This window comes from Salmo salar, chromosome 01, assembly GCF_965601325.2.
Source record: "Salmo salar chromosome 01, fSalSal1, whole genome shotgun sequence".
Taxonomy (NCBI): Eukaryota; Metazoa; Chordata; class Actinopteri; order Salmoniformes; family Salmonidae; genus Salmo; species Salmo salar.
Genome location: NC_138291.1, coordinates 83,348,217 through 83,361,477, shown reverse-complemented (window position 1 = coordinate 83,361,477; position 13,261 = coordinate 83,348,217). Strand labels below are relative to the sequence as shown.

General features: G+C 41.7%; 1 protein-coding gene across 1 annotated transcript; it reads right to left on the bottom strand.

Moving 5' to 3' along the window:
- Positions 1–710: 710 nt before the first annotated feature.
- nog3 (noggin 3) lies at positions 711–2,651 on the bottom strand. The gene has a single exon (XM_014215788.3). It carries the CDS (start codon positions 1,892–1,894, stop codon positions 1,223–1,225), a length of 672 nt encoding a protein of 223 aa, XP_014071263.3. The 5' UTR covers positions 1,895–2,651; the 3' UTR covers positions 711–1,222.
- Between the last annotated feature and the right edge of the window lie 10,610 nt (positions 2,652–13,261).

The following is a 13,261-nucleotide window of genomic DNA, read 5'->3' as shown; positions in this document are numbered from 1 at the left end:
TCTAGGCTATTATAGAGTAGCATGCCTCTGTCTACCAAGGGGTCTGGACCTTTCTGGAAGGTAACCTAGTGGTTAAAAACGTTGGGTCATTAACCGAAAGAACGCTGGTTCGAATCCCTGAGCCAACTAGGTTAAACAAAACATTCTGTTGATGTGCTCTTGAGCAAGACACTTAACCCTAAATGTTCCTGTAAGTTGCTCTGGATAGGAGTGTCTGCTAAATGACTCAAATAAAAAAATGAGGTAGTGACCTTGCCATATAACTGCAGGATTGTTGGTTCAAGGCCTTTGGAGTTTAAGTTAAAACCAATGTCTTGCCATCTGCGGTTGGAGGAGAGCAACCAGGAAAAGGGCTGAGGAGAACAGGGCAAGTGAATCATCAGTGAACACAGAGAGCATCTACTGAGTGGAATAAGGGAAGAGGACCAAGAGGTGCCAATATCATGTAGCTACAGGGCAGATGTTGAGTGCATAAAGGTGCCATGTGAGACATGTATATGTGTGTGGTCAGCAGCTGAATAATCAAACACAGTACACTTTCCCTAAACTTTTCCTCCACAGGTCTGCATGAGCTGTAAGGCCCATTTCTTCCTGTTTTGAAACAGTAAAAAAAAAAAAATCTGGCAAAACTGACTGCAAATTGAGGACAAAGGAGATGTAAATCAAAGATGGAACACATTTTTCTAACAAAACAAAACTCCTTCCAAAGACTCATTTGAGTGGTTTTATTTTAACTGGCAATGACTACATGAACAGAGAATAAATAGCCTGGTAGTTACTGTTATTTTACATGGTTTACCCACAATTGTCCCTTTATTTAGTATCACAAGCTGAATTTACATTTTGGCTAATTTTGACACAGAGGTCCATAAACCACTTATTTTCTTCCCAAAGAATGGAAAATATCTGTAGTACTTCAATAACAGTATTTTAATGCTTCACAATGCGAAGTGCTCTTCTTCAGTATAAATATAAAGATACATCACATCCAAAATATGTTCAACAAATACAGTAGACGCTGGTTATATAATAATAATAATAATAATAATAATAATACTGACCTTTTTACAAAGTTTGTCATCATAAAATAAAATGGGACCACATATACATAAAATATACATTCTTGCACTTGACAGTGCATATAAAAATAATCATGTAACTATGATTTTTTATTAATCTTTTTAGAAATAATAACAATACAAAAAGATCATTTCAGTTTATTTCAGTTCGTGCATGAGCATTTGCACTCAGATATAATGGGGTACTGAACTGGTATCCAAGCGCATTTCAGACCTCCTTTTCTCTGCAGGCACCTCCATCGTAAGATCGTAAAATGGGCCGATTTGGCAGGTTTGCAAACCATCCCTTCAGGGACCGAACAAGAACGCTTATTGTAGCAGCTCCCCACCTTCACGTAGCGCGGCCAGAATCTGTTCCCGAGGTCGTTCCATGTATAAACAACTGGACAGAACGCGTAAGACCACAGCCACAGTTGCAGCCTTCTTCTAAGTTTTTTACTGGGCTTGTGCTTCTTGCCGTGCTGGATCTCAAACTCCATGGCTTTGATCTCCTTGGGCATCGCGCCGGACGGCTTCTGACGTATCTCCGAGTCGCTCAAGTCCTCGTTGCCCGAGTACTTGTCCTCTGGCGGGGTAATGGACATGAAGTGTGGGTCGAAGTGACTACCCAGGGTGGATCTGAGTTCGGTCTCGTTCAGGTCCCGTTCTTTTGGATCCAGGACAGGGTCTGGGTCCTCTTTGAGCTCCACTATGGGGAGAGTGTCGCTGGGGATGGGACGGAGGAGGTAGTAGTGTTGGCACATGCCCTCCTCAATCCTTAAACCGAGGGACAGAACCAGCATGGACATGGCCAGAAAATAGTACGAGTTATCCATATCTCTAGTAACAATAGTTCCAAGTTATATATAGAATATAAAAAGTCTAATCCTTAGAGGTTTGAAATTATCATCCGTTTTCCCCGGAGGGAGAGAGATTGCGTGTGGATGAGTCACGATGCGCCCCGTAGTCCAGCGCACGTCGTCACGCACGCGCTCGACCCGGTGATCTTGTCAAACTCCACGAAAAACTTGCCCTCAGAAAGTTTCGGCTGGCTGGAGCCTATTCACCATAGCAACCGGCAACTGCAGTCAGAGAGGAAAGTTGACGCTCTGAGCCAGTGGAGTTTCGCTGCGTAACTTGAGTCCATGACACGCGTCTAAATGGTTAGAATGAAGTCCTTCACTTTTTTAACAAGACGGCAAAACGCACTTTCAAAGTACTTTCAACGAAAAGGTTGAACCATACCCATTAGTGTCAGAAGCATGAGCCGACTTGGCTGCATTTCCCCTGGGCTTTCCCGTGCATAAAATGCGTCAGGTCCTGGTTTCTCTGCTTTCTCACTAGTCTCAGCGTTGGATCCTGTTGGTTTCTGGGTGTCCGCATGTTGTCTGGGGCTAGGCGATGCACTGGCCGGTGCCGGACGCCAAACTGAGCCGCATCTGGCTCGGACGATATATCCACGCGCGCCGTGATGTAATCCTTCAGACTACACCTCCCTCTCTCACTCCCTCTCTGTCAATTCAATTTAAGGGCTTTATGTCTCTCCCTCTATCGCTCTCTCTCCTATCCCTCTCTCTCCCTCTCTGTGGGTCTCTGTGCTAACCTAGAGGCTGGGGGCCAAAAAGACCCTACACCTCCCACTCTCCATCTCGCCTTCCCTCCCCCTCTTTCCCGAGGGAGGCGAGGCGTTTGGGGGGAGTCCGGCTCCCCACCACTAGTAAAACGCAGACATGAGTAGCCCATATCTCTCTAACTTTATTTACACAAACTTTATTAATGTATGTTCATAATAAAAATAAATATGACACGCAGCCAAACCTGGCGCATTAAATTCTAGTGCAATAACACATCATTTAAAAAATTGTCTGATTCGTCTCATAGATTAGAATAGGCCTACCAGCGGTGTCATAAATCAAGCGACAGTTCAAGTTCAACAGCGGAGGTGCCGAGAGCCTTCTCTTCTAGACAGACAAACTGCGATTTTTTTTTTACGAGGGCGCCTGTCCTGAAGACGGCTGGTGCCAGAGCGATGTTTATTTTATAACTCTCTCCAGTTAGATGCTCTCAACGTGTGTTTAGACTTATCCAGGACGGGGGAGAGTGAGCAAAGTAGGCTACTCCATTTCATTACTAATATTATTTATCCTTTTTATTGGACAAGGAAGCCTCTATAGATTTTTTCTTCTTCTGTTCAGGACACAAAGTGGACAAAGTGTTTAATTGACAGAAACACGACTCAATTCATTAGGGTCAGGCGGGACTTTTAAGGAGGGAAAAGGTGACAAAGTATACCAGGCTGACATTGTAAAATCCTTTTATAGGCTCAGTTAATTCCGGGGTCTAATAAATGAACGGTAGAAGCAGAGAAAAGTACTTAAACGGTCACAATTCAATTAGTCAGACGGACTTCCACGGAGCCATGCGCCAGGCCTGGCTCGCGCTGCCTTCTCTCGCCAAAGGCAAACCATTGGAATGTTTGCGCATGTAGTAAAGGTTGAATTATGGCCCAGATAAAAAACAACTCTTGTCTACGACGCTAATGCTGAAAAGTCCAGCGCCCAGATAAAGGGGCGTCTGTGCTCTCTCGGCTCAACCGCACGAGACATGGACAAATAAGTCCTAGAATGTCAGGAACTTGTTTTAGTTCCAACTGCGAAGGCTGCGGCGACCTGACCGCGGGAATTAATAGCGTTATTTCATAGTGACAACTTCCTGACACAATGTAGTACGCTACTAGACAGGCCCTGCCACACTCACCTAGTGTGGTGGCAGTGGATACATTTTATAGGCCTATACATTCTAGATTTCTAATCAACATTTTCTAATCATTGATGTCTCAAACGAATGAATGCAAATTGCATTCATTTGCAACTTTTCTTTCACCTTTTTATACTATTTGACTAGGCCACCAGCATACATATCAACTGAGTCACTTTCTACAGGAAGAACTAGAGAACCAATCTCCCAATGTTATTTATTTTGTAGCCCAACCCCCTCTCTTCCTCATTCACTTTTTAAATTGACCTTGGCCTAATTTTCTGGCCTAGTAGTGTGACAGTATGTGAAGGGAGGCAGGCGCCAGTGATAGCCTATCTCTCTGTACTAAGGAAGTTAAGGGCAAAACGGTGATTCTCAGATAAGGGTCTTTCCTGTCAGGCTGCATAGGGACCCTGTCTATGCCACCATGACAAAGTGGCCAAGCGTCTCACGAAACCTACTGACCCCAAGGGGAAAATTGAAGTTTTATTCAGATTCATGACTGTATATTAGCGAGTGGGCTATGCTCCTAACACGGAACCCAAACCAGCTGCGCGCATGCGCCATCGTGCATAAATGTATTTTGTCCCCCCACAACAAACGCAATCACGACACGCAGATTAAAATATCAAAACAAACTCTGAACCAATTACATTAATTTGGGGACAGGTCGAAAAGCATTAAACATTTATGTCAATTTAGCTAGCTATCTTGCACTTGCTAGCTAATTTGTCCTATTTAGCTAGCTTGCTGTTGCTAGCTAATTTGTCCTGGGATATAAACATTGAGTTGTTATTTTACCTGAAATGCACAAGGTCCTCTACTCCCACAGTTAATCCACACATAAAACGGTGAACCGAATCGTTTCTAGTCATCTCTCCTCCTAGGCTTTTTCTTCTCTTGACTTTATATTGTGATTGGCAACTTTCATAAATTAGGTCAATTATCGCCACTGACCTCGTTCATCTTTCAGTCACCCACGTGGGTATAACCAATGAGGAGATGGCACGTGGGTACCTGCTTCTATAAACCAATGAGGAGATGGGAGAGGCAGGACTTGCAGCGCGATCTGCGTCACAAATAGAACTGACTTCTATTTTAGCCCTTGGCATCGCAGACGCTTGTTGGCGCGTGCGAGCAGTGTGGGTGCAATAATTGAATAATATAGATTTCTACATTTATTTTGCAACGCTCGCGCACGCGACGCAAGCTGTGTAGTCAGCCTGTTAAAGCTAGAATCCTTAATTGAAACAATAACAAAGCAACACCCCGCCTCTGTTTTGGTAAAAAGCTGAGGGGTGGGTCTGGAGAAATGTAACCACTCTCAAATTCATAGGCAGAGCTATGGATGCAAGGACTGACCATTCATGATATCAACATTATAGTTTTAACCATGTTTTGAGGCTTTACATTTTCATTGTTTACAAACATTGGAGTAAAACAAGCTAATGGTGGTTATGGTGTTGAACTGAGCTGTTTTTAGTGCTCTCCTGCGAATTTTGGCTAAACTTTTGAATTATTTTAATCTCTTATTTTAAATCCTCGTAACACGAACAACAATTTCAGGCATATCTACATCCGTTATGGATCGACTAAAAATAGTCCTCCTAAAACAAGAAGAACATCTCACATCGACAACGTGGTCCAGGCTAGGTCAGTTAGCCCTGCTAATTCAGCCAGCTCTTCTAACCCAGTTAGCCCTGCAAGCTCCTGACACCACGAGTCTGACATGACAACCTAAACTACAGCCAGAACCAAGGGATTTTGGAAGCAATCTCTGTCATGCGGGCAGACTTTTCCACCAAACTCGAAGGTGACCTAACAGGGATTAGTGAGGTTAAACGTGACCTTCAAGCCTACGCTTGGACGAAGCAGAGGAACGCATTAGCATGGTGGAAGATACCGTCATCACTGTCAAAGCAACGACTGAAAAGTTGGAAAAACAGGTGGCAGACCTTACTTCAAAACTAAGTTCGCTCGAGAAACACCACAGGAGGTCTAAATTGAGACTAGTTAATCTACCCAAAAAAGTGGAAAATGGCTTCCTGAGGCATTGGGGCCTGACAACTTTCAAGACCTCCTGCGCATTGAAAGAGCCCATCGGCTTCCGGCTCCTACAGGACCAAGTAACCACCCCTCTCCTCTGGTCCTTATCATGAAGTTTCTCAACTTTCAATATAAAGTCTGAGTGATGCGGAACGCCAGGGCTAAGGGCAATGTGATGTATGGGGACCAAGAGATCATGTTCTTCCCTCACCTATCTGTGAACCTGCACCGAAAAAGAAAAGGCTACGACGGGGTCAAATGCCAGCACAGGTCCCTCAACATTGCCTATGGAATAGCCTTCCCAGCTAAACTACGTCTGACTTACAATGGACGGTCACACGTTAGAATCTCCCTCTCAAGCCGAGGCGTTCATCCGTGGCATACAACGTGATTCTTCTTCCTAGTCATGTTGCCGCTGTGAAGTTTACCACCACTCTGGACTACGGAGAATTTAACCACCTTGGATTATGTGACTGTTGGCAAGCTAACTAACATTAGCCAATTTATTAGCTGCTACTGTAGTACTGTAGCTAGCATAACATTTAAGTGAATAATATGGCAAGCTAGCCCACTCAGTTTCCTTATATTATTTGTAGCCTGTATGTGCTCATCAGTTAGCTCAGTTTCTTCTAAATGACAGGCGAGATAGCTGTCCATTGAACGTTGGACGTCATGTTTGTTTACTTTTGTTATATTGATAATTCTCTTCCATTGGATTACATAAAACACTGTAAAATGCCAGCAAAGATGTTTAGTTCCATGTCAACGGACTCAAAATGTCTAACATTACCTCGCTTATTTAGCCAGTGAGCCAGCCTTAACACAGTGGGACCTTATTCATTCATCCTGGACCACGAGAAGCATCAGGACAACTTTATATGAAGACTTAAGTTTCGATCATATCCTTGAACTAAAATGATTGACAGTCACGTGCAAGCCTGACATCGACATCATGTGCAAAGGGCCTTTGGGTAACGTAGCTGTTTTAGGTGAAGCTATATTTTGCTACTTTTCAAATGAATACTACGTGATATTTCACATATTATCTTGCTAGATATGCCTTTTGTTGTGATATTTCACATAACATCTTGCAAGATATGCCTTTTGTTTTGTTTTTAAGGAGTAATGGCCAAGAGAAGACAGGATACACTTTGTTTTGTTTAGCGTCGCTTAGGTTAGACTGCTCCCTTTAATGAATCAGTCGTCCACCAGGCTACACTCTACGATTAGGGGGAGGTGGGAGAGGAAGCTTTGGGTGTCTCGGTTAGGGAGACAAGGGAATGGGGTTCAGTGTTTTACTATTAGGATAGATTTATGTTTGTTGGTTCTAACAGATCTTTACATATTTTTCTCACTACAAAATATTCATGGGGTCCTTGTGGTTACTTAACATTTTAGATATGCCTTTATGATATAGCTTATCCCATGTTTACATATTTGGTTCAATTACTTCAAATGTAAAACTGAAATTTACTTTGTGGAATGTCCGTGGAGTTTGTAAACTATCCAAGCTTAAACAGGTTATTACTAGGCTTAAACAACTTCATTCATTCACCTCCCGAGTGGCGCAGTGGTCTAAGGCACTGCATCACAGTGCTAGCTGTGCCACTAGAGATCCTGGTTAGAGTCCAGGCTCTGTCGCAGCCGGCCGCGGGGCGGCTCACAATTGGCCCAGCGTCGTCTGGGTTAGGGGAGGGTTTGGCCGGCCGGGATGTCCTTGTCCCATTGCGCTCTAGCGACTCCTGTGGCGGGCTGGGCGCATGCAAGCTGCCACGGTTGCCAGGTGTACGATGTTTCCTCTGACACATTGTTGTGGCTGGCTTCCGGGTTAAGTAGGCATTGTGTCAAGAAGCAGTGCGGCTTGGCTGGGTCGTGTTTCGGAGGACGCACGGCTCTCGACCTATGTCTCTCCCGAGTTCAGTCTTGTCCCAGCGATGGGACAAGACTGTAACTACCAATTGGATACCATGAAATTGGGGAGAAAAAGGGCTAAATAAAAAAAGACAACTTCATTTATCTATTGTGTTCCTACACGAAACTCACTTGTTGAAGGATGAGCTACTTGAAGTACGCAGGAGATGGCAAGGGCAAGTAATAGCATCCTGTTTCTCCTCTCATTCTCATGGTGTTATGGTTTTAATTCACAAATCTGTTCCGTTTCAAGTGGATAATACTATAACTGACACGGCTAGTAGATACATTTTGATACAGGGAACTCTTTTGAATGAGCATATTCATCTGGTTAATGTTTATGGTCCTAATGATGATGATAGCTTCCCTTCCTGGTAATGTCTTAATGGCAGGGGATTTTAATTGCACTCTTGATCCTCATTTAGATCGCTCCTCTGGTTTAGACACTTCCCAATCGCAGAGTATAAAGAAATTATAGCATTTCATTAAGGACTTAAATTTATGTGAACCTTGGAGGACTCAGAACCCAAGTATCATGTTACTCGTCAACATTTAAATCAGATTTTTGGATAGACTACTTTTTAGTTTCTTGCTCATTGTAGCAGGAAGTGGATATGATAGTATTGTTCTAAGTGACCATTCCCCTGTGTCATTATTCTATAGGGATACAAAACTAGTAAAAGGATCCTCTAGATGGCATTTGCATCCGAGGTGGTTACAGGAAACAGACTTCTTACATTACGTTGGAGTGCATATCGATGTTTATTTTACATTGAACACTGACCGAACGTCAGCGAGTACCAGATGGGAGGCTTTCAAAGCATATATTAGGTGGCAAATGATACGATTTACTAGTTTCAAATCAAATCAATTCAATCTGGAAATGAGAGCGATGGACAGCAAAATCAGAGAGTTGGGGAGGGAAGCTTTTTTGGATAACACAGTAAAAGTAAATAAGGATTTTTTTGTTCTAAAAGCTCAGTATGAAGTACTCTCCACCTCAAAGGCTGCAAACAGATTAACAAGGCTGAAACAGTCTTTCTATGATCAAGGTGAAAAACCTGGTAAATTGCTGGCCTGGCGGATTAAGAAGTTAAATTCAGACAGAGCCATTAATGCAATTCATAATTTACAAGGACAATTATCAATGGATCCTGTAGAAATAAACCAAACATTTGCTTCCTACTACAACACACTTTACAACTCTGAATCTCCTGAGAACGTCAGACATCATTTTTGGATGGTCTTGATTTTCCCTCTATTTCAGAAGACACAAAATTGGATCTGGAAAAGGAATGGTGTTGAAATATTTGATGCTATTTCCAATATGAAGGGAGGTAAAGAGGCAGGTCCAGATGGGCTCCAAATTGATATTTATAAGACATTTAAGGACAAACTTTTAGGCCCACTTTTGGATATGTATGCTGAATCATTTCAGCAAGGTTGTTTCCCCCCCTCTCAAAGGAGTGCTTTAATCACTCTCATTCTGATGCCTGATAAATCCCCAACAAAATGTGAAAGTTACAGACTGATTTCTCTTCTGAACTCCTACTCAATTTTTTTCCTGAAGCCTTAGCCAGGACATTGGATATAGTGCTCCCATATCTAATACACAAAGACCAAAATGGCTTCATGAAAAACCGTCAAGGTTTTCACAATGTAAGGAGAGTACTAAACATAGTGCACATGTGTGAAGGGTCCCCTGATACTGCCATACTCTCACTTGATGCAGAGAAGGCATTTGATCGAGTTAAGTGGTCTTATTTGTTTGAAGTGCTTAAGAGATTTGGGTTTGGGAACTGCTTCTGTAAATGGATTAGGATATTATATACCGACCCCACTACAGAAGTTGCCACTAACGACTTGATTTCACAACATTTTAAGCTTTTTCAGGGCGCGAGACAAGGATGTCTGGCCAGTCCAGGACTCTTTCTTTTAGCAATAGAACCCTTTGCCATTGCAGTAAGGGCCCACCCGTCAATTAGTGGAATTAAAACATCGGATTTTGTACATTGAGTGGCCCTGTATGCCGATGATACCCTCTTATTCCTAACAGATCTAAATAATTCTCTCTCTTCCTTCTTCAATTTAATTAATAACTTTGGTCAGTTTTCTGGGTTTAAAGTGAATAAAACCAAATCTTCTATCCTTTTCCTCAACAAGCAAGAGAGACTGACACTAGTTGTACATCATCCATTTGTGAATACAGAACAAGGTCTCACATATCTTGGTATTAAAATCACACCAGAAATTAGTTCAACAAATTATGAGTTCAACAAATTATGAACCCATGGTAACGAGTGTAACAGAATCCATCAACAGATGGACATCATTGCCTATATATATTATTGGTTGAATAAATATAATTAAGATGAATATTCTGCCCAAATGTCTTTATCTATTTCAATCAATTCCTCTTTCTCCACCACCTTTATTTTTCCCAAAGAGCAGAAGGACATTCTCAAATGTTATCTGGAGCAACAGAAAATCAAGGCTTATACTTCCTCTTCTTTATTTGCCCTATGATAGAGGGGGGTTGCAACTTCCAAACCTACAAGCCTACTGGGCTGCACAGCCCTCAACTTAGGGCTGCAATATTTTAGAAACCATACTTACTGTACCCTGGCTGCAGACTGAAATGCTGCCCACAAAAGGCTTAACTTTGCATGGATATTTGTACTGTGCTCCCTTTAAGAAACTAAAGAAGAAAAACTACTAATCCCTTTGTTAAAAACACCCTAATTATATGGCACAAAGTACAGCAATATCTGGGCAAATCCCCCGTATTATCCAGTTTTACACCAATTTGGGGCAATGACAATTTCACACCTGGTAAAAATGACTTGGGGTTTAAAGAATGGGCAAGAAAATGTATTGTTAAAGTAACAGACATATACAATGAAAAAGGGCTCATGTTTTTTGAAGAACTAAAGGGAAGATTTAACGTACCACAAAAGCATTTTTTCAAATACTTACAATTGAGAAGCTTTATTTTTTCCAGTCTAAAACAATCTGCCCTGGAACCTCCTTTGACCACTTTAGAAATGCTCTCTGTTGAAATGTGTTATGGGAGAGGTCAAATGACATCATTATATGGGAAAATGGTAGCTACTCATAAAGACAACTCTGATAGTAAGAGACTTCAGTGGATACAAGATATGCAGGAAGATATTTCAGCAGAGGACTGGGGTATGATATGCTCTAGAGCTCAGATACAGACAATAAACACCAGCCTGAGATTGTTGCAATATAATTGGATAATGAGAACATATATCACCCTGTAAAGCTCCACAAATTTGACCCTAATATCCCAGACCTGTGTGTTAAATGTCAAATGCATTTAGGCACCTTGTATACCTGTGGGAATGTGCTGAGATACAAACATTTTGGAGCTCAGTACTGTGCTATATCTCTGAGATTACCTCTACCCCAATACCACTAATCCCTAAACTTTGTATCCTACATTTTTACCCAGAGAACATCTCTTTACATAGGAGAGAGAAGAAAATGGTTGACCTCTGTCTATTACAAGCTGCTGTAGACATTCAATTGCTCTCCACTGGAAGTATGTCAGTTCCCCCTCACTAGGTCATTGGTTAAAATAATTAATGTCAAGCCTGGCTCTTGAAAAAATGTACTTCTATAGTGAAAAATAAATCTGCAACTGCATATTATACTTTTTATCTATTTTTATTATTGGAAATGTTAAAACTTTATTATTATTATTATTTTTTGTGAATGTTTGGTTGGGTCTCTTTGAGTTGTGGGTGGGGGTATGTGTGAAAATACATTTTTGTAATTGCTGGTTGTCCTATTTGGAACTAATAAGTATATTTGTAAAAAAAAAATAGCTTATATTTTGAGGTCTGACGGGGTAGGACAGTTGAACCAAGCTCATGAGTCATTTCTAGGTTATATTCTTCAAGAATCAATGGGTATGGTATATCATTAATTGATATGTCCAAAAATTGATGTAGCAACTAAGGATTGCAGCTTTAAAGGAGCCAAGGGCTTAATCTATTAAATCAATGAACTTAACATGAAAGTTTGTATTTGTCCATAGATGGTGGCTTTAACTTTGTTGACCATACTGATTCATTGCAGAACAAAGTAACTATTTCAGTACAGGCCTATTGTACAACTAACTTTTAAACGAACGTTCCAGTGCTGAATCAAAGTGTTTACCTGGTTTAGGTGGCCAACGTGCAGGCAAAATGGTGGCACACACTTTTGTATTTTAATTACATTTTGTCATGTATAGAGTATTAGCTTCCGTTATCGTCAAACGAAGCCCCATAGTCATTACGACTTTCCATATATTCCAATTTGCTCCTTGAGTGTGTTTTTTCCCCTCTTCTTTCCACTACGGATAGAGATCCACATGTTTTCAATCAGATTTTCCAGAGAATGACTGTGATACAGCCCAGCGCAGTAGATCACTGGCCGCTGTGGACACGTCGTCTGAAGCAGTGGCCGGCAATAATGCCACACACGTATATATTACACACACAATGGATGCCTGCACGCACGTACGCATGCACAAACACACACAATACACACATCGGCCACACACACCAAAATACAGTACGTTTGCTCTGATGTTCAAATACAAAGTCTTGTTAATCTTAATGGTGAATCAACAGGCCTCCCAGGTCGAGAGAGAGTAGTTACTTGCTACTTTTGTGACCCTAGATAAAGGTTGAAACGTCATTTGTTTGTTTTTGTGTAATTCTCCTCACAGACCTTTGATGGTCTGACAACAGGGCAATTTGGACGGTCCATTTGGGTGCGAAGGCTTCAGGGTGGCAGCCAAGGGTCAATTCATAAACACACACACACACACACACACACACACACACACACACACACACACACACACACACACACACACACACACACACACACACACACACACACACACACACACACACACACACACACACACACACAAAGAGAGATACAAATAAAGAGTAGCACTCTTTTGTTTCTGTCTTCCACCCCTTTCTCTCTCTCTCGCTCTCTCTCTCTCTTTCTCAAGCCTGACCAAAAATATTATAAAAAAAACGTAAAAAAACACTCGATTCACAGTACACTACTTCACAGTAGTGCATTATTTCAAATTCCTTCCCTCTCTCTCGGGAAACACGCCCGGTTGAAAATCAGAAATTCATGGAATTGTTTTTCAATGCATTGTCTTGCATTGAGATGGATAGAGCGATGAATAGTGAGTGTGTGAGAGAGAAAGGGAGTGAAAAAGAAACAGAGAGAGAAAATGTAGTGTGCAGACCTCTTACTGCCAAGCGTTGTCTGCTGCTCTGCCCATGACCTTGCAAAGGTAGAGAGACGGATGGATAGAGAGGCAGATTGATTAAGGGATAGATAGATAGATAGATAGATAGATAGATAGATAGATAGATAGATAGATAGATAGATAGATAGATAGATAGATAGATAGATAGATAGATAGATAGATAGATAGATAGATAGAT

Coding starts and splice junctions, on each gene's coding strand:
- nog3 (XM_014215788.3), bottom strand. CDS start 1,894: ATGGATAACTCGTACTATTTTCTGGCCATGTCCATGCTGGTTCTGTCC.